The following is a 22,992-nucleotide window of genomic DNA, read 5'->3' on the forward strand; positions in this document are numbered from 1 at the left end:
ATAAATAAGTAATGAGTGCAATTTAAAAAGTAGTGAGAATACATCACTATATGTGTGTAATCAAACAGATTACTTCTAAAGTACAGAGTCCGTCGTGACGTGTCATCATCTCATCTGCGTGGGGAGGAATCAGATTTGATATCACTGTCTCAAGGCAAACTTCTGGCAGTGTTTGCACAGTTGTTGAGAGGAGAGGCTTCGGGGAGGTTTCTGGCCCCTGTGAGGGTCTGTTCAGGTGCGGCTCCGCTCCGTGTGACGCCCGGCGCGTGTTTTCCAGCGCGCCGCTGCAGTGACACACACACACACACACGCCTCAGCGTCTCTCTGATACTCTCTCCGCACGCAGCACCAAACCAGTGGAATTTCCTCAAGTTTTTTTGAAATCGACTGAGTGTGCTGCAGTCCCGTCCGGGTACCGGGAACGGCTCGGGCCATCGCGACGCCGAGGAGGCGCGTGGCTCTGATTTAGACGCGCATTAATCGCGCTCTGCCCGACACTGAGAGTTGCATGCTGCGGGACAACCCGGCTGTCGAAAACGACATGCTCCTTTTAAATGTGCCCTGGGTGTTCGCTTTTCTCATCTTCCCGTGCTCGCAGGCCTGAGCTGGTTCTGTGGACCGGATCTGAGATCTACCTGAGCGCGCGATGAGAGGCTGACTGAGAAACCCTCGCCTTTTATTGCGTCGATAGATCGATCTGCTGGGACTGTTCCTCAATCTGTGAGTATCATTCTCATTCTACATATCTGTTATAGTGTGGGAACACCGTGGGGTTTGTTCTGTTGGACTTCTACACATCCACAGACTCGGGTGTTAAACACTGAAACACTGGGACAGAGAGCAGCAAAGCACCAGCAGGGTCAAGATCTCACTTAATACTTCTTGAAGATTAAATGAAAGGGTTGAAAGCATACAAGGTCGGCTAATTGTGCGTGCATTGTTTCAGTAATGTAAAACCGGGGCAGTTCATCCTAGAAAGACTTTTTTTTTTTCTTTGAAAACGGGATAAGAGCCAGATGTGATTTTCGTAGGAGGCAATACATCATGCTTATCTGTCGTACAATTATCTCTATAGGAGAAATACAGAGACCAGTGCAATACAATGAATATTTATGGGCCAAAAACACTGAGAGACAGAATAGCTTCTCAAACTATAGCTAAAACCCATCTTCCTTCTTCAGTGTGGCTTTTATGACTCTTGTATATATATATATATATATATATATGTGTGTGTGTGTGTGTGTGTGTGTGTGTGTAATTGGCATACTACAATAATTTATATTTTGATATAAATAAAATATTGTATGATATTTTGGTACCTGCCCTTTTTCAATAAAATGGCACACTTGATTATTTGAGTTGGTTTAGTTTTTGTCTGTCTTTTGAAGGTCCATGCGCAGCAGCTAAATTAAGATCGTTTTACAGCACATGCATTATTAACCAAGCTACGAGCTACTCATGCCACAGTCTCTCGTGAGAAACAGTTTCTCATTTGATGCATGCTGGATCTTCTGCACGATCAAACGCAAAGATCTGTAACGGAAACAGAAGCATTTTCACATTTTGCCTCATTTAATACTTCACTTTAGAAATACTTCTGAAAGCTTCAGTTTGGATCTTCGTTGTCCAATTTGAATCTGGATTAGGTGTTCACACGGGACGTTCAAAAACCGTAAAATAGAGCACAGTGAAATAAACCTGAATGTACAATACGATGTGACACATGAGCGCAAATCATAAAAACAAAAACCTGAATGCATTTTACTTGAATTAAGTATGTGGATAACCTAAAGATGTATAAATAAATAAGGGACACATCCGTATGGAAACCCCGCAGTTTACATTAGAAATGTATGAAGATCTGTATTGTGAGTCATGGTTTAGTGCTCCTTCATTTGGATGCAGAGAGTGAACTCACATGAACGAACGCATGTCTTTAGAGGAAGTGCCATCATCTCCGCTCACATCAGCTGCCTGGGATTTGTCATTTACATGACAAAGTGGTTGCTAAAAACTTGAACCACCACCCACTCTCAAAGTATGACTAAACTAGTCTCAGATCCTTGAAACGGACCGTTTTGCCATTTATACTACACTCTTTACTGGTTTCATATAGAACACTCTTTATAGTGTAAAATGGTTCTTTAGATTCCAAAACAATCATAAATGTTCCAAAAATGATTTAAAAATGGTTCTGAAAGGTTCTTCAGGGAACCAAAAATGGTTCTTCTGTGACATCACCGTGAAGATCTTCCTTTGGAAGTTAGTTTTGTTAAGTGTGCACAGTGATCCATTTTCTTTTTCATTTAATAAGTTCATTTCTACATTTATTTGAACTTTTATTGATTTATTTTAGATTTTCTTTTCTTTTTTCTTACTGCTCATTCATTGTTTTGACTAAAAAAAAAAAAAAAAAAAAATGCAATGGTCAGAAAGTCTTTAAGGTCATGTACAGAACCCTCAGAGGATTTTGGGATGTTCTAAGAAAGCTTTTAATTTTTAAGTTATTTTAATTAGTCTTTAGTGGATTCGTAGACATTCACTAAGGATCTTTGGCCGCTCGATTATGATTTGTGGTTATGGTTCGGTTATTATTACCATAATTACTACAGTAAAACAGTGGTACTTTGCTATTAGACATTACTGTCATCCAAAAAAGAAAATAAATGATTGATTGTTAAAGATTCTTACACTTATTAAAATAAACCCTGTATGATTTAGATTTTACGGTTGTTGGTGAAAACATTGTTTACCAAGGAGACAACGGAGATCTGAGAAATGTGTGCGGCTTTATCAATATAGACCGTTTTAATACCAGCAGTTGACCTGATCGATTCCCTTTGTGTGTGATTAGGTGTCATGCTCTGTAACACACAGTGAATGCAGATTCACACACTGAAGGTGTAAAACGGGTCTTTTCTGAAAGACAGCTGTTGTCAGAGTCGATGGCATTGTGGGTGTTTCTCTCACACTTTGCATTTTGAATCAAGTCTCTGCTTGTGGTCCTTTTCTTGATCCCATCCCGTTGCACTGTTCTGTCAGAATCATGCTAAAGAGGTCAAATATGCATATGCATGCTCTGAACATGGCTGTTCAGAAGAAAACTGCACTGAAAAGAGCATTCAGCTATATTGTATTACACCACTGCTTCCTTAAAACCCCTATTTTCCGACTCCATCCGCCAAAAGACTTTGTCTGTCGAAAGCAATAATGGCTCAAGAACTTGGGGCGAAAGGCAGAAAAAGGTTAGTACTCTGAGCTGCTGGGAAAAATGGTATAGAGCCGTCTGCAATGAGATGCATCTGGAAAAGTTCTGTTGATGCACTTCATGCATAAGGAATGTTGATAATTTTTTAATGCTTCTCATCTTACATCAGACTGAACTGCTGCCATAGATCATTACTCACAATCATTCGGATTATGAACTGACAAACGTGTGAATGAGCAACCTTTGGCTGCACTGAAGTTATTAACAGTTTCCCCAATGCGCTTTGAATTTGTTTCACAAGTCTAGTCAATGAATGGAGACTGATCTCTAGTCGGCCCACAAAAATGATCCGGATGCTCAAGTGCTGTGTATCTGATCTCTGCTGTCCTAGAAAGTCTTTAACTTGCTTTCGTGATTTTATTATGTGTTGTCAAACAAAAAATAATTCAGATACTAGTATGTACCTTTAAGGGACCAATATGCAACATTTAGTGTTAAATAAGGTACAAATTTGTACCGTTTGAAAAGAATACCACCCCAGTGACAGCTTTTTGACCTTTTTTCCTGAGTGTAGTTGCTTATAACAGCACAGTTGCACTAAATGCATTGACTAAAATATTTTCTCTTTACTAAAATTACAGTTCTGGTTAATCGGTAACACATTGCAACCATGCAAAAGAAAGCTATTTAATTTCTATAATTGCATGTGGTTTGCACTTATTTCTGCTTTCACAAATCTTACTTTGCTTGTGCAAATACTTTTGCAATCATGTGACTTTCATAAAAAAAGATTGTCTTTCTCTAAATGCCAAATTCCTCAAGGAGCTGAAAAACACAGAGCTTTTTGAGTGACAATGATGAGAACTATTGACCATCTAACAACTTTTATTTTGTGAACAAAGGCAATTAAAATAGAGTTTTCAAAGAGAGCTCTGTTAAAAAAATCCTCTCGTCTTGATTATTAGACTGCTTTGTATTCTAAGAGGCAGGACAAATCTCTACAGGTCAGATTTTTTCTTTTTTTTTTTAAATCATACAAAGAAGAAGAAAGCATGCTAGTGTGGCTGTATTCAGCTGGTGAAGTGTGCTAGAATGCCACAGATTCCTCTGAAAACACAAACCGTTTGCATGGCCATCTTCACTCTCCATGCACTGATGAAGGCTAAAATGTTGGAGAGGAAGAGGTGTGTGTTTCTCAGCAGATAGTGTGTGTGAAAACAGATGGCAGACGATGAGTGTGCATCGATGTTTTTGTTCAGTGTTTGAAGACTTGAAGTGATTTTGGTGAAGCTGGAATTGTTAGTAATACGCTGGTTTGGACTTTTTGGAAAGACACTGAATGGAAAGGTGAGACTTGGATGGGACTTTTAATGAAAGTCATTTGTGCTGTAGATGGATGGATTGAGTAAAATGAACACCTGCCAAGCACCAGTGAATATCAGCGTGGGTGAGTAAATGAAACTGTGTTACTCACCAGTTGGCCGGTAACATTTATTTTAATTAATTCTAATAATTCCTGAGATGATATAGTTCAGTGTTAGTATACATGATGTAATATAAATTTGTAATCTGATGTGCTGTTCATGTGAATTTTTTTTTCAGTGTCTCAATCGCATTAAATGCAATTCCACACAAACTCCATCTTGCTTCTAAAAAATTAAATAAAAATGCAACATGCACCAAACATCTTCCGAGAATGGGTTTATAAATCTGTTGTCAAGAAGAGAAGCATTTCAAAAGAGATGATTCCCTGCAGTTGAACATTTGGGAAAAAAATTAAATAAATAATTTATCATTAGTATTACATACTATTAATAGGAAAATAAAAAGGATTATGAAATGTTTTATGGTTCAATAGTATTATAGTGATATATAAATAGATATTCCTTTGACTTAATTTATATAATTTTATTAAAAAATACAATTATAAAGTATAAATAAAAAAATATTCTTTATTAAATATTTTATAGTTCAATAGTTCTTTTTATAGTCAAATCTATTAATAATAAAAAAAAATCTGCTTTTTCTTTTCTTTTCTTTTTTTATAAAAAAATTATAGTTTCATGGCTTGTAAAAAAAGAAAAGAAAAAAAAAGGTAGATCCTGAAATAACAATAAAAACTTAGATTCTCTCTTACATCATCTTTAATGTCATTTATTATCAGTACGGTAAAATAAACGTATATGGTTTTGTGCATATTTGTATGTTCCTGAAGCTGTACATGTACTACGTTAACAGTGGTGCTAAAGCACGGTTCACACAAATATCTGTGAATCCTAATAAACCATGTTAGTGAAATGAGTTTGGTAGATTACAGAAAAAAAGTAAGCATAAAACCAAGCTTTGCAATCTCACCCTTTTTCTCCATCATGATCCTGACATTTAAAGACATGCACAAAGACGCTGTGTATGTTAAGTGAAGTTAGCAGCTGTGTTGCACTCCTAATGTAAGTGTTTAACCAGATAATATATTTGTGCTCCTCTTTGGGAATTTTTTAATTAATTCGATTGTTTTAGCTGAGAGGAAGTGCACGCAGATATCGGCAGGGAATGTGGCATATATTGTGTGTGTCGGTCAAGATAGTCCTGTAGTACAAGTAGGGATTGGCTTTATGACCTAAAATATTATCTTGATTTTTTTTTTCTCCAAATCATACTATATTAATACTTATCAGAATAATCATTTAAAGGGTTATTCACCCAAGAAAGAATGTTTCTGACCCTAGTTGTTCCCAACCTGAGTGAGTTTCTTTCTTCTGTTGAACACAAAAGAAGATATTTTGAATGCTATGGAAGTCAATGGCTACCGTCTATATACACCCCTTAGAAGGTACAAAATTGTATCCTCCCAGTGAAAGCTTTTGTATCTTTTTTTTCTAGAACAAAATTAGCTGCATTTAGTGTTTTCATTGCATTTTTTCCCTCAGATATTAATTTGGCACTTATGCTTTTCTATTTCCCTAAATTGATGTGGAAATCAAAGGTGCCCTTTATTTCTTTATGTATATGAACATGAACAGATGCAGATAGATGGCTGTGGTGTCTAATTCTTTCCCTCCCTCTTGATTGGCGCTGATTTGCTCCGTAGTAAACAGGCATGTGAATAAAGAGACATGACTGTCCTGCTGTAGATGCGATGCTAAAGCGAGTGTGCTGATCATTCAAGGGTGCAGGAGCATGATTGCTGATTGTTCAGGGTTTTAATTATGGAAATCAGGAGCTCTTAAGAGTGCTCAAAGCTCTGAGTTATTTGCTAATGGTGAAAGTCATAAAAATAGTACATTGAGTTTTGTAGCTCTACAGCCAGAGATTTGTTTAAAGAGGTCATATGATGCAATTTAATTTTTTTTCTCTTTCTCTTTGGAGTGTAAGAAGCTCTTGGTGCATAATGCAAAGTTGCAAAGACTAAAGTCTCAAATCCAAAGAGATATTCTTTATTAAAGTTTAGACTCTGCCACGCCCTAAAACGGCTCATTCAAACACGCCCCCAACATGTCTATGTCACTACGTGTAAATATTTGCGTAATGCCGCCCAAATGTTCATGTCAGGGAGATGTGTGTGTTTTCTAGGTTAGAGCAGAAGAGCTTTATTAGTTCTTCCGAAAGTTGATGCATTTATGAATCTTTAAGATTACTCACAACAGAACAGCAACGCATTTAATGGACAACCGTTTCGTGAGCCTAGGAGAGGAGGTGATTTTAACTTTGCTATGACAATCTGGTGCTTCTGAATCAGCAACTGTATGTATGTTTTTTTTTATTTAAGTATTGGCTATTGAGTGTTCAAATGTGGAGTTTTGCGCATTGTGTGTGTCCGTGTGTGTGTGTGTGTGTGTGTGTGTGTGTGTTTGAGAGAGAGAGAGAGACAGGGTCACACAGTGGAGTCAGCTCTCTTAACCGTCCGTGGCTTGTGTACTACAAACACATTCGAGTTTCATCACTGTGTCTGTCACTCCACTCAGTTCTTCTTTCAGGCTTGCACTGATGGTAAAACTAAGCACATTATTAACTGTCTTTACATTTATATTTGAAAGAAGTTCGCTATTATGGAAAGGGGCTTTTTTTATTTCAGAGAGTGCTTGCTGTGTTCGACCAATCACAATGCACTGGGTCAGTTGGCCAATCAGAGCAGACTGCTCTTGTCAGAAGGAGGGACTTTGTAGAAAATGACCTGTTTGAGAGAGACGGAGCATATGACCCCTTTTAACACTTGTGGTTGTATATGATTACATTTAACGTTCATGGAATTGTAAAACTATTTCTGCAGACAGTACAGTAGTAGTACAGCACATTATATTGACATTTTAATACAGTACATTAATATTAATACATAACAAAAATTAGTAGCCCTTAAAATGTAACACATTTTCATTTGCTGTGAAAAACAAATCTAATAAATGTGAGCTTATTAGGGCCACTTCCCGTATGTATGTTGCAGTCGAGGAGTATTTATTTTGTGTGTTGTGATGTTTTAAAGAGCTTCATTAACTGCCAAGATGTTGAGAATGATACTGTTGATGCTTGCTACTGAACAAATGAATACATTTATGCTTTCCTCCCATTTTTGTAAGACTTCTTTAAACCTCTCATGGAGCTTTTTTGTTGTTGTCATTGTTTTATGTATTATACAATTGGTTTCAAATATAGGTTGTGTGCTTTATCACCTATTATTGGTTGTCGCCTGACATATTGCAAAGGCCGATATATCGGCCGATATTTGGCATTTTGTAATTATTGGCATCGGCCAATAATGGAAGCAAAACTTTTATGCTTCCTTTTTATTCAGGATTTTTTTTTTAGCTCAATTTGAGATTTCTTTCTAATTGTATAATAGAATTACGGAATCAAAAAGTTGCATCTAATTATTTATTTATTTTGTATTCGTTTTGAGTTTGTATAATTTAGTAAATAAATCATGTAAAATAAATATACATTTTAATTCAGCAATTGTTATGCATGTGTTTTTACTATTTGTAAATTAAATAGTATGATAACACATGTATCGGCCACAGATATCAACAATCAAATAATCCATATCAGCTTTTAGCATTATTGCATGCCATATTAACACATTTTTATGCTGTTTTATACACTTCCGAAGCAAGATCATTTATAAGGTCTCCTAGGCAGGTCTTTTTTTCCATTTAGCTGTTCCGCGTTTTTTCTCTCTCCAGAAAATACATCCTTGTATTGCTGAAGCAGAAAAAGCTCTTAAAGGGGTGCAAACAGATAGTGATACAGGCAGGTGCCACCCTTCACCATGCCACCCTTCACCGTGCCACCCTTTAGTCTTGGTCACACTCATGGGTTTCATAGGAAAGAATGAACTATACTAAATGTTAGAGCTTTCAGCTTTTCAGTTCAGCAGTACCTTTCTGTAATGTAGAGAGAGATTACAAATTTATCTGTTAAAGAGAAAAGCTCTTGATTGGAGGATTTAAACTCTTGATATCTGGCAACCATGAAAGCTTGTAGAGACTTGTACCCAATGCAAGATAATGCAGATGCCAAATTAAAATGAAGCATTTTCAATATAAATAACCAGCAGGCAAATATTGCAGCAATTATTATGCTTAATAAATCGAGAGAAGCAGAAATCGTGATCACGATTAAAATGCGATTAATTGTGCAGCCCAACTAAACAAATGGACCTGCTCTAAAGTCTAAAGATGAATAGTGCTGATCACTTCTTTGTTTTATTAAATTTTTTCAAAAAACAAAGCTCTTTCCCATCTTGTCCTCTTCACCCAAGGTTGGTTATGATGCTCTTTTCCTGAGCTGTCACAGGCTACGCTAACAACAATATAGTGATTTTGGAAAATACTATTAATGAGTGTGAAATATTGAGTTATTTGTTTTTGCCTGGGACCCGCTGCATTGCCTTGTTCTCTCTCTGCGGTAACTAAGAGAAGCTGCGCAGACACAAGAAGGAATTGTGTTCTGGGGGATAGAAGAGGGAAACACAGGAGTGGGAGCAGAAAATGAATTTGAGGTTTGCCATCCAGCAGAGGCTTTTCTTTTGTCCATTTCTCATGAAAGTTATTTTCTTTCTTTTTGAATTTTAATTCACAGTAGATATAAATCTAGATATAAATTGTGGCGACTGCACTTTTGTTCTTTGGCATTTATGAACAGAACATTTGTAAAAGGAGAAAAAGAGCAAATGAACTGAAGTACATTTGAAAGAGTAGTGTCTTTATTATTTATGTGGAATGGAATGCGTTGCTTATTCATGTTAAAAAGGATAGATGTTAAGAAAGTTTTGGTTACACTTTACTAAGAGGTTTTATTTGTCAAGTTACTCAAAAGTCTCTTTTGGATGCCTGACAGTCACTCTTCAGTCACTATATTTCTATGGTTCTAGAAATAGTTTAGACTCGAGCTGAAGAACTAATGAGCTGCTGATAAAATAATGTGTGAATCTTGACTGAAGGGGCCAAATCAAAGTTTTTATGACTTCTCATGGACTATGTAAAAAGGTGGGTTTATTTAAAATATTTTTTTTCTGCTTTTGACCTGTAAAACATCCGTGTTTGACATCATTATTGGGTGCGTTAATAATATTGCGTATGCACGATGTTGTTGTGTGATTGCGTAAATGAACTGGTGAATCTGGTATTTGAACCAGTTCATTGAGACTAACTGTCCGAAAGAACCAGTTTGCCAACAAGAATCATTTCCTCACTTGCCTGAGGCTTGGATTCCAGGTAATAATGTAGTAAATAATGTTCAGTTTCTTGCACAGACTGATCGTTTTGCTTCATAAGACCTCAATACATCATCAGGAGCTACTGTATAGATTTCATACAAATGTGTAAGACATGGTTCAGTGCAATTGGAAACATTACAATGCCTTTGCCCAAAATCACTGATGTTCAAAGTGGAGCTGGGGATTCATAATGTCTGAGCGAGTAGAAATATATTTAAAGGGCCAGTGTAACAAGTGTCTAAAGCGGATTGGAATGCATCAGATCAAGGTTGAATAATGTGGAACATCTGTTTGATGTATTATAAAAGAAATAATACAGTTAGAATCCAAACCAGTGTGAAAACCCTTGAATTTGTGCTGAATAAGACAGGTTAGCTCATAAATTTGGATTAAGTCGGCTCTGTGTTCTGTTTGCGAGCTGCGTACACAGTTTCCCACGAACTGAGCAATATTTCATGAGTTATTCCACTGGACTGCACATGCAATCTCTCATTTTTCTTCAACATTCCTCACTCACCAGCTGTGTTTTTTGGAGGGGATTTATTTATATATATTTTTCTTCCCCTCATTCACTTTTGAATCCAGTATTAGCATTGTTTAGTGTGGTAAAGTAGAAAAACGCCATGGAATCGGTACCTTTTTACTTGCTGACGCGGCAAAGCATGATCAAATAATGTCTGACAAAAACTGAGCAAGGAACTGTGAGCTTTTCAGAGCTTGAGAGTTTGGCCGTAAATGCACAACTGATGGCACAACTAATGCTGAATTTTAGAACTGATTAGCTAAAGTGTTTTGTCCCTTATTAATGTACTGGTTAATTAAACAAGAGTTTATGACCAAACCAGATTTCCATTGTTCTCTGTGGCAGCTCATGGGTGTTAAAATACATAAAGCTTTCATACATAAAGGAGGCATTTTATTCTGAGGAAAATAGAGATTCTTCTAACTAGTAAACCAAGGATTTTAAAATGGTTAACCTACAAACTATAAATCAGGATAAATGTATAGACCTTTCTTTATAAAAAAGAAAGAAAGCAAATGGCATTTGTCAAAAGAAATGCATTATAAATAAATAAACGAATAAAAGTCGTTTAATAGTTAGCTGTCTCTATAAACCACAGTCAAATGACTGAATGTGTTGGACATGCTGATCAAAACCACACTGATCTTTTGGATTAGTTGTGATAATTTTAGAAATCCATGATTGATAGAAAAAGAGATTTCAAAAATATTTCTGACATTTACATCTTGAATAGAATCGGTGTTCTCTCAAATGAAGTTATCTTGTGAATTTTATGACAGTTGGGTTACTTTTTGACACGTTTATAACCCTCGTTTGAGAAAACGAATACAGCTTCATGTCTTTAATTAGCTGCGTTTGGATCTCATTTGTGCCTGTTTCACTCATGTATGCGTTCCTTATTTTGTCCCATCTTGGTCATGGTAATCGAAAATAAATTAACGTTCCAGCTCTTTTATGTTCTGCTTCTTTAAGCCTGTCAAGAATACTTAAAGACAAACCCTGAGAGGTCAAGCGACACTCACTAGTTGTCAATCATCCTGGTTGACCCGCCCACCCTTTTCTTTTGCGTTTCCATTCTTTTCTTCCCCGCTCATTCAGTTCCTCCCGGTCTTAGAAACTCTCAGGAAGCTCTGGGATGAATGTCACACTCACAAACAGAGCAATATTTGATCTCAAGTCCTCCAAGCTGACAAAAACTAAAATAATTGTTGAATTTTTGATTGCATATTAAGAGTAAAAAAAAAATTCCTCTGCCTTTGTTTGATTACCACCATTTTTGTGCAGTTTTTTTAATTTTTTTAATTTAACATATCATAAAAAAGCAATAAACTACTAAGTTGTTTTACAATTTTAATTGATTAGACAAGCTTATAATTTAATTAAACCATTAAAATTACAATGGAAGACAGAATTTGGGAAAAATAAAGTGGAATTTGAGGAAAAAAAGTTATGCATTTCATAGTGCCCTAAAAAATCCTTTTTTAAAAAACCTTTTAATAAATTGCTGTTAAATTGCATAAGATGCTTTTTGATTACTGAAATTGAATTTAACCATTCAAACAGAAACAAACAAGCAAACAAAATCCAGAAAAATTTAAATGGAAAATTGGGGAAAAATAAAAACTGATTTCATAGAATATTTATTTAATAATAGTTTATATTAATTTAATATGAAAAATATATCTTACGACCAGTCATATTTAACCCCAATTCAGCGCACAACATTTTCCTGAGATCCTAGAAACTTTGCAAAAAAAAAAATAGTTAGATTTATCAATTATGTCCAGGATTTCGTCTCCTTGAATCAAATGTTTGATATTGTCTCCTTGTATTTCAGATCTCTCCTTCATGGAGAAAAAGTAAATAAAAATCCAGGCCCGAGTCAGGAATGGCACAAAGCTCTCTAAAGCTATAATCATTTAATCCTTTTATTTCAAGTCAGAACAAATCCAGTCTGAAATCTGCCAAACAAAGTGGTGTTTATGGGGATGAGAAAGGTGGGCTCTAGACGTTGGCCCTCCAGACGTACAGTGAGCGTGTTTCTCAGCTGTGAGAGCGTTTGAGAGTCATGATGTGGAGCAGATGCTCGCGCTTTATCCCTCACTCGTCCAGTCTCAGCGTATTCAGTAGATCACTGAAGCTCCACCCTTGTAGATTCACTCTTATGCACTCTTATCCCATAATGCATTGTACTATATGCTTTCCTACATTAATATACAGTCATTTTTATATGATTAGGCCTTGATTTTGTGTATTTGCAAGATAAAATATTAAAATATTCAAGATAAAATATTCAGCCTTTAAGGCAACTCCTCCCAAAAAAGTAACGGATTATGTTTTTGACTACAACTGTTGTCATGTAATTTGGAATCAGTGTCGGGATACAATTTGTAAGTAATCAACTGAATTATATTCATCTTCATTTTGTGTGGTTTTTGAAGCGTCCGCTTTGAGGAGCCCATACACTTGCATTATATGGACTCACCGAGATGGATTATTTTTCCCACAAATCTCAGTTTGTGTTCATCTGAAGTAAGAAAGCCTTACATTTGGGACGCATGAAGGTGATTTTAATATTTGTAATTCTGTGGGTGCTTCAGAATTTGCAGTGTTGTTATTCAGCGTTTAATGTGCTCTTGCTAATTATATAACAATAAATGTGTTTAATTAAGTACAAGTGCTTCGGCATGCCAAGTTTGACATCGCACAAAATTATTTTTGATGTTAAATGGATCTGCAAGAAGATTTAGTTTCAGGAGACATAAGTACATTTTGTCTACTGTATGGAAGGTTTTGTTCAGACTTTTTCTTCCTCTTTTCATCCACATCAGCAGAGCTGTGGAAATGGCACAGTGTTTGTATTTGGGTTCATTATGAAATAATCAGTGCACTTGATGATGAGGGAGCTTCCACTGCAGAGGATTCCTACCTGCGTTATAAACACTGAGCCAGTGCATCATATTTATTTATTGTATTTCTTGAGGAAGATGAAAGTGTTATTTAGTTTGTGTGTGTTTGTGCACAAGCGTGTGTCAGTGGGAATGAATTTGTGAACAAAGGGAGCGTGACATGTCATCTGTCTTCAGCGTTTGACGTTGTGTTATAATGAGCTCGAGCTGCCCGAGCTCTTAGATATTGAGTCTGAATGTGTTTGTTCCCGTGAGATAACAGGGAAACGCAAACACACACAAAAGAGAGGTGATTTGTGTCATAGTTTATCAACTCAACCTGTTTCCACAGTAATTATGATGTACTTCGAGGGATATGGGAGAGCTGTCTGTAATCTTCATAAACACAGAGGAATGTAAATCCACTGTATCCTGGGAAAAAATACTGTATTTGTCATGATCGGTGTTACAGAAAACACAGGAGAAGGAACCAATCACAGGTAAGTCATTTTAAAGGGTAAACTGTCCAGGCAGGGTCAAAACCAGAATATCCAAATTCAAACATAAACAAGACACGAACACAAGGCAAGGACAAGAGCCGACGGACATGAGTTTCAAACATTAAACAAGGACTCCATGACACATACTCAGACAGACCGGGTATAAATACACAGAAGGTAATGAGGGAACTGGAGACAGGTGGGGACTAATCAATTAACCGAAACAAGGAGGAAGGTGACCAAATAAGGGAACAGAAAGTTCATAAAGTGACAGACACCGTGGGAAAGGAGGAAATCTAGTGGAAACCCAGGGAACACAACCCAGACACTGTGACAGTACCCCCCCTCTACGGAGCGGCTCCCAGACGCTCCTCGACATGACACAAAACAGAGACCAGGAGGGAGGCGGACAGGTGGAGGCTCAGGGGGAGGGACGGAGGGCCAGAAAGGAAACATGGGAAACAGACACCAGAAGTGTAAACACAAAACAGGGAGACCAGGAGGGAGGAGGACCGGAGGAGGTCCAGGAGGAGGGACGGAGGGCCAGACTGACAGAGGGGAACCGACAGAAAACACAACAGAAAACAAGAAACACAAAAAATAAGTCCATAAGGACATCACGTGGCGGGGGCGGAACAGAAGACCACCACAACCGTGGGGTCAGGGCACAAGCCCTCCAGAGCGGAGCAGAGGACCACCCCACCCCTGTGGTCAAGGCGGAACCCTCCAGGGCGGAGCAGAAGACCACCACAACCGTGTGGTCAGGATGGAAGCCCCCCAGGGAGGAGCAGAAGACCACCACAACCGTGTGGTCAGGACGGAAGCCCCCCAGGGCGGAGCAGAAGACCACCACGTCCTTGTGGACGAAGCCAGAGTCCTCCAGGGCGGAGCGGAAGACCCCCACAGCCGTGTGGTCAGGGCAGAAGGCCCCCAGGGCGGAGCAGAAGACCACCACAGCCATGTGGTCAGGACCAGAGCCCCCCAAGGCGGAGCAGACCTCAATGCGGCTGGACCAACGGGACGACAAAACTCTGGTAATTCCCTGGTGTCCTTACTGGACTCCAGAAGATTGGTGCTGGCCTGACACTGCTCATGAAGATCATTGGTGACTTGCATTTGCCCAGAAGATTGGTGCTGGCCTGACACTGCTCATGAAGATCATTGGTGACTTGCATTTGCTCATGAAGATCAGAGGTGACTTGCCTTTGTTCATGAAGATCACCGGTGACTTGCCTTTGTTCTTGAAGATAACCGGTGACTTGACTCAGTCCTTGAAGATCACCGGTGACTTGACTCAGTCCTTGAAGATCACCGGTGACTTGACTCAGTCCTTGAAGATCACCGGTGACTAGCCCTGACTCTGGAGGGTCAGCGGTGACTAGCCCTGACTCTGGAGGGTCAGCGGTGACTAGCCCTGACTCTGGAGGGTCAGCGGTGACTAGCCCTGACTCTGGAGGGTCAGCGGTGACTAGCCCTGACTCTGGAGGGTCAGCGGTGACTAGCCCTGACTCTGGAGGGTCAGCGGTGACTAGCCCTGACTCTGGAGAATCAGCGGTGACTAGCCCTGACTCTGGAGGATCAGCGGTGACTAGCCCTGACTCTGGAGGATCAGCGGTGACTAGCCCTGACTCTGGAGGATCAGCGGTGACTAGCCCTGACTCTGGAGAGTTCACTGGCACCTGACTCGACTCTGGAGAGTTCACTGGCACCTGACTCGACTCTGGAGAGTTCACTGGCACCTGACTCGACTCTGGAGAGTTCACTGGCACCTGACTCGACTCTGGAGAGTTCACTGGCTCCTGGCTCGACTCCGGAGAGTCAACTGGCACCTGACTCGACTCCGGAGGGTCAACTGGCACCTGACTCGACTCCGGAGGGTCAACTGGAACCTGACTCGACTCCGGAGGGTCAACTGAGACTCTCATCCTGTGCAGCGGCGCTGGGCAAGCAGCCATCTTGGGCCATGACTCTGGACAGGCGGCCCTCTTGTACTGTGGTGCTGGGCTGGCGGCCATCTTGTACTGTGGCGCTGGACCGGTGGCCAATTTGGGCATTGGCGCTGGGCTAGCGGCCATCTTGTGCTGTGGCGGTGGACTGACGGCCATCTTGTGCTGTGGCGCTGGACTGACGGCCATCTTGTGCTGTGGCGCTAGGCTGACGGCCATCTTGGGCTGTGGCGCTGATCCGGTGGCCAATTTGGGCATTGGCGCTGGGCTGGCGGCCATCTTGTACTGTGGCGCCGGACCGGTGGCCAATCTGGGCATTGGCGCTGGGTTAGCGGCCATCTTGTGCTGTGGCGCTAGGCTGACGGCCATCTTGGGCTGTGGCGCTGAACCGGTGGCCAATTTGGGCATTGGTGCTGGGCTGGCGGCCATCTTGGGCTGTGGCGCTGGAACGGTGGCCAATTTGGCATTGGCGCTGGGTTAGCGGCCATCTTGTGCTGTGGCGCTTGGCTGGTAGCCATCCTGGGCAGTGGTGCTGGACTGGCGGCCATCTTGGTTTGTGGCGCTTGGCTGGTAGCCATCCTGGGCAGTGGTGCTGGACTGGCGGCCATCTTGGGTTGTGGCGCTTGGCTGGTTGCCATCCTGGGCAGTGGTGCTGGGCTGACGACCACCCCGCCGGAAGAGACAGAAGTGGCTGGGGCATCCCACCGAAGCCGATGCTGCAGGTAGCACACGAATTCCCAGAATTCCAGTGTCTCTAACTGCGCCATCTCCTCCTGAGACACTGGATCATCCAGCCCGCCATTGAAATAGTCCTTGAGGGCCGCATCGTTATAGCCCATGCCCTCGGCCAGGGACCAGAACACCTGAGCCATGGCACCCACTTCATTGCCCTCTTGGCGGAGGGCGATCAACCGAAGGTACTTGGTTCGCCGCTCCGCCATCTTGGCTGGGGAACGGAAAAATGACATACCGCTGGTTCCTACTGTGACAGAGTCCTTCTGTCACGATCGGTGTTACAGAAAACACAGGAGAAGGAACCAATCGCAGGTAAGTCATTTATTAAAGGGTAAACAGTCCAGGCAGGGTCAAAACCAGAATATCCAAATTCAAACATAAACAAGACACGAACACAAGGCAAGGACAAGAGCTGACGGACATGAGTTTCAAACATTAAACAAGGACTCCGTGACACATACTCAGACAGACCAGGTATAAATACACAGAAGGTAATGAGGGAACTGGAGACAGGTGGGGACTAATCAATTAACCCAAACAAGGAGGAAAATGACCAAATAAGGGAACAGACAGTTCATAAAGTGACAGACACCGTGGGAAAGGAGGAAATCTAGTGGAAACCCAGGGAACACAACCCAGACACTGTGACAGTATTATGAACAGGAGGCCGACAGTAAGATCAGTCCAAGTTCAACAGAACATTGGTAAAACAGTTTGTAATAATTAAGATTGAAGTCTCTTCTGCAGTGTTAAAATAACTTGTATATGTGTGTGTGTGTGTGTGTGTGATGGAGAGCATCATTACTTCAGTGTCCAGTGTCACATGATCCTTTAGAAATCATTCTAATACTTATTGATGCTTAATTATTAATAATGCTGCGTTCTTATAATCAGCGGTAAAACATTTTTTTTCACTGCTTAATATTTTTGAGGAAACTTTTTTTTTCAGAATTCTTTGACAGATAGAAATGTTTAAAGAAAAGTATCAATCTTTTGTAACATTTGAAATGTCCTTTTTGTCCCTTTTGTTCAATTTAATGTGTCCTTGTTGAGTGAAAGTGTTATTATTTTTAGTCTTACTTATCCCAAACCTTTGAATAGCAGTGCACCACAGTTTCCACTAAAATATTGAGCAGCACAACTGTGTTCAACACTGATAATAATCAGAAATGTTTCTTGAGCAGTAAATCATCATAATTTCATGATTTCTGAAGATCATGTGACACTGAAGACTGGAGGAATGATGCTGAAAATACAGCCGAGCATCACAGAAATAAATTACACTTTAACACAGATTCACACAGAAAACAGCTGTTTTACATTGTAATAACATTTCACAATAATACTGCTTTTACTGTGTCTTACATCAAATCTATTCAGCCTTAAAAACTTCTTTTGAAACGTGCAGAGAAGACATGATTCTGTATTTCTATAATACAACCTTTACTTCTAAAAAACCTAGTCCTATGGCTGTGAGTTTTGCAAATTTGTGCTCATTTTTGTTCAAAAATCTGTCTTGTAATTGCCATTGATTTTCACTCTCCCAGCCTTTCTCTCACATTTTAATCGTTATGAGATGGCTGCTTTCATCTTGCGTAAAGAAAACAAGCTTTTGCTGAATTTGTTGACAAAGTGAGGGATGCACAGTTTTTATGTAAGTCATATTGATTTTTGACAGCTAATAATTCTTATTCAATTTTGCTCCGACTCCAGATTTAACATGTAGATTAATCCTTGCAGTCATCTAATGCTCGTTCGTGAAGTGGCTTGATGAATGCAGTTTTTCTCAATGTGTTTCCAACTGAAACAAGAAGTCAGGGTGGGACTGGAGATCTTGTTCCTTTTTTTAAATATCCAGTAGCATTTCATTTACATTTGGCTGTATTTGATGGCTTGTGACAGCCACAGTTGTATTAAAATGAGTCTAATAGATTCCCTCTTTAGATCTGATGTAAAACTGTTACTTCATCTCATTTGTAGTAATGGTTATGATGAGTGGTTTAGCTCTTCTCGTCAGTGATGTTTATAATGCAGAGACTGCTTCAGATGTTTGATCTCTTCCAAAGTGCTTTAAAGCAGAATATTCTGTGACTGATTCAAAGGGTCGGACACGTTAGGTGGTTATGATTCGATTTGTGCCGTCTCGTCTCTGCAGACATGCCAACTAACTCTCATTATAGTATAAGTTGACATGCACTTGCAAAGTTACTTCTAGGCAGTAGGATGTGTGTTGTTGGACCATCAAAATAAAGTATTAGCTGATAGTAAATGTGTAAACAAATTCATATGCATAGAGGGAAACGAGCTACAATCCTAGTTTCAAAATACATTTTTCTGATATTGTCCTTTAGTTACAATAAGCATCAGCTGTATGCAGAGTGACCAACATTTGGTTTTTGACCACTGAAAATGGGTAATATTCAACAATCTTAACACGGAGACGCATTGAGATCAACTTATCTCTGGAACTCGTGTAAGGCCTTGAAAATGAATATTTCAAAAGAAAAGTTTATTAGAAAACCAGAATCTAAAAGGATATTTAATACTAACATGGATGCAAACTTTGGAAAAATACTAATTCTTGCATTCAAACAGGTATGTTCAGTGGAATTTCTGATTTCAACATTATTTGTTCTTCAGACACTCCTTTTTAAAATAAAATAAGTATCATTTGTATGCAAAGATCCAGATATCTCAGGAACTGAACCATACAAGGGCTTCAAAATGAAGATGCCAAAAGGAAAGTTTGTTAAAAGTTTATATCTACTTTCTGCACCAGAAGCTTCTGTCATCAAGATGAATTCCTTGAGTGAAAACACACCTGGCAATAAAGCTCTTTCTAATTATGATTCTGATTAACCAAAATCTAAAATGTCATTAAGATATAATACTTCTTGAGTTACAGGCATCCAAACTTTGGAGAAAAAACATGAAAAGAGCCTTTTCCCCATTTGCAAAGGTTCACCACTTGCATATAATGCATCAAAGATTGATAAAGCCAACATATTTTACTTATAAATCTACTAATCTGTAAGTAAAAATGACATAATGATGCTGCCATCTTTTTGAAGACATTTTTACCCCCCTGTAATTTGGCTCAAAATTTACATTTTGACCCCTCTCTACAAAATCAATCAGTAAATATTCATAACATAAAAATTGATATATATTATACTTAGGCACAGCACAGTCTTGATAAGTGAAAACAAAAAAATCCCACTAAGCACTGAAATACACAGCAAAATTGCACAAACATGCATCGCTTCAAATGGCATATTAAAACTGGATGTTGCATTAAAAGTAGTACTCCTATTTAATGTGAAACTTGAGTTGAAGTCCGGTATGAACACAAGGTGATAGGTAGCTTTGTGTTGTTGGTGATGATAAAACAACAAATTTACATATCCTTTCTATCGGGTGGAAGCCGTAGTGTAAAACCACTACCACTTTCAGGAAATGTAAAACCTTTTTTTCTCTTAAATAATTAAACACCACGTCATCAGAGTTGGTATTGTGGCTTTATATGTGATCATCAGACACTTGTATGTGCCATTATAATATTAATATCTTAATATCTTATTGTAACTACATGTCATCTACATATCAACTAAATCTCATTATTTGCAACTACATGTCTACTAACGCTTAGAGTAGACTTTTAGGGTATAGGGTTTAGGGTTAGTATAAGTTGACAAAGTGTTAGAAGATATTAATCAAACAGTCTACTAATACTCTACTAACTACTAGTGGACATGTATATGCAAAGTTACTACCTGTTAGTAGGATGTCTGAAGTGGACTATCAAAATGTTATCGCACATTTTGGCCAAAATCTCATGAAATAAAAGATGAAGTGCTATGCACAATACACCCAAAGCACAGTAGAGTATATTAGCTACACCTAAATGCTAAGACGTTGCCGCCGCTCTTCAAACGCACACACACAAAATAAATCAAAATAGCCTTTACACTTACAGACAGTGTTTCTGGAGGAAAAAAAACACTGTACTTGTTCAAACATCAGTTCTTCATTGACCCTTGCATATAAATAACCAGAGATCGGTCTCCAATCTGAGGATCCGATGGCGTTACGAGGTTTAGTCACAAGCTCTTTTAAGCCCTAAATCCAATTGTCAATGCATCAGTCTGATTAAACACCTAGCTACTCAGTGTTTTGAGATTTTACAACTTGATGTTCAGAGTGATATGTTTTCTGTTTTGGGGATCCCAATTCACAGTACTAATTATTTAGTCTTTAATGTGCTTTCAGATGGAGCATGACTGGTGAAAGGTGGAGAGCAGCAGATTGCTGATGTCTGTGTGGCCTGCATTCCTCTTTACAATCTGAACTATTGTGCAGCATCTGGAGACACTCTCGAATAACCAGAATGGCTACTTCACTGTGGAAACGTCCCCTGGTGCATGGGCTTGTGCTAGCTGTGATTTTTATCCAAACTTCAGAAGGTAAGACCCTCTGTAATGATGTCTGACAGTGACATTTTTAGAGCTATTGTACAACTGTGTTCAGTGGATGTGGAACACTTTTCTTTTCTGCTGTAAAACAGCTCATTATTTAGCTCATGTTAGTTCGGATCAATGACAATGTCAAGTTCATCTGTTTGACATATTGGTGTGTTTGGTGTTATTCTGCAAATTGAATTTGTTCTGCTTTGATTCTATGTGTATTTCATAGTCCTGCTTAGTCGATCCTGAAATTGTAGACATGTTTGTTGAGTGCATGAACTCAATTGCCAATCTAAGTTAGAATTCATTCAATACTCAGAGATCTGTGCTCTCGCAGATCCTCTCATTATTACAGCGAGGTTTGAACATGATGTAAATAATTAATTTTGCAGTGTAGGTCAAGTCATGTTTCACTGAAAGAAATCAAAGACAGAAAATACATTTAACAAAAATGTGTTTTCCGTAAGGGATAAGTGAAGTTATTAGTGCCTCTGTATCTTGTTTTACTTTGAAAACAGTTCTTAGTGTAATAAAAATAACTTGTCAAGTACATTTTTAAGGAATACATCAGGTGTGTATTTGCTCTACAGAATTTAATAAATAACAAAACAAAAAACAATGGCATACTCTCTTTTGAATAAGTAATTACTTTTTGACTGTTAAAAGTACAACCCGAATTCCGGAAAAGTTGGGACGTTTTTTAAATTTTAATAAAATGAAAACTAAAGGAAGTTCAAATCACATGAGCCAATATTTTATTCACAATAGAACATAGATAACATAGCAAATGTTTAAACTGAGAAATTTTACACTTTTATCCACTTAATTAGCTCATTTAAAATTTTATGCCTGCTACAGGTCTCAAAAAAGTTGGCACGGGGGCAACAAATGGCTAAAAAAGCAAGCAGTTTTGAAAAGATTCAGATGGGAGAACATCTAGTGATTAATTAAGTTAATTGATATCAGGTCTGTAACATGATTAGCTATAAAAGCTTTGTCTTAGAGAAGCAGAGTCTCTCAGAAGTAAAGATGGGCAGAGGCTCTCCAATCTGTGAAAGACTGCGTAAAAAAATTGTGGAAAACTTTAAAAACAATGTTCCTCAACGTCAAATTGCAAAGGCTTTGCAAATCTCATCATCTACAGTGCATAACATCATCAAAAGATTCAGAGAAACTGGAGAAATCTCTGTGCGTAAGGGACAAGGCCGGAGACCTTTATTGGATGCCCGTGGTCTTCGGGCTCTCAGATGACACTGCATCACTCATCTGCATGATTGTGTCAATGACATTACTAAATGGGCCCAGGAATACTTTCAGAAACCATTGTCGGTAAACACAATCCGCCGTGCCATCAGCAGATGCCAACTAAAGCTCTATCATGCAAAAAGGAAGCCATATGTGAACATGGTCCAGAAGCGCCGTCGTGTCCTGTGGGCCAAGGCTCATTTACAATGGACTATTTCAAAGTGGAATAGTGTTTTATGGTCAGACGAGTCCAAATTTGACATTCTTGTTGGAAATCACGGACGCCGTGTCCTCCGGGCTAAAGAGGAGGGAGACCTTCCAGCATGTTATCAGCGTTCAGTTCAAAAGCCAGCATCTCTGATGGTATGGGGGTGCATAAGTGCATACGGTATGGGCAGCTTGGATGTTTTGGAAGGCTCTGTGAATGCTGAAAGGTATATAAAGGTTTTAGAGCAACATATGCTTCCCTCCAAACAACGTCTATTTCAGAGAAGGCCTTGTTTATTTCAGCAGGACAATGCAAAACCACATACTGCAGCTATAACAACAGCATGGCTTCGTCGTAGAAGAGTCTGGGTGCTAACCTGGCCTGCCTGCAGTCCAGATCTTTCACCTATAGAGAACATTTGGCGCATCATTAAACGAAAAATACGTCAAAGACCACCACGAACTCTTCAGCAGCTCGAAATCTATATAAGGCAAGAATGGGACCAAATTCCAACAGCAAAACTCCAGCAACTCATAGCCTCAATGCCCAGACGTCTTCAAACTGTTT

The 22,992-nt window shown here is 39.1% G+C and overlaps 1 protein-coding gene across 3 annotated transcripts in view; it reads left to right on the forward strand.

Annotated features, from left to right (window-relative positions):
* The first annotated feature begins 620 nt into the window (after positions 1–620).
* LOC132155297 (adhesion G protein-coupled receptor L2-like) overlaps positions 621–22,992 on the forward strand; it is a 176,205-nt gene continuing 153,833 nt past the window's right edge. For all 3 annotated transcript variants that reach the window (XM_059564175.1, XM_059564176.1, XM_059564177.1), the window contains exons 1-2: positions 621–720; positions 20,779–20,972. In XM_059564175.1, coding sequence (XP_059420158.1) covers positions 20,897–20,972 — 76 coding nt within the window. In that variant the 5' untranslated portion in view covers positions 621–720; positions 20,779–20,896. The remainder of the gene's footprint in view (positions 721–20,778; positions 20,973–22,992) is intronic.

This window comes from Carassius carassius, chromosome 12, assembly GCF_963082965.1.
Source record: "Carassius carassius chromosome 12, fCarCar2.1, whole genome shotgun sequence".
Classification (NCBI taxonomy): domain Eukaryota; kingdom Metazoa; phylum Chordata; class Actinopteri; order Cypriniformes; family Cyprinidae; genus Carassius; species Carassius carassius.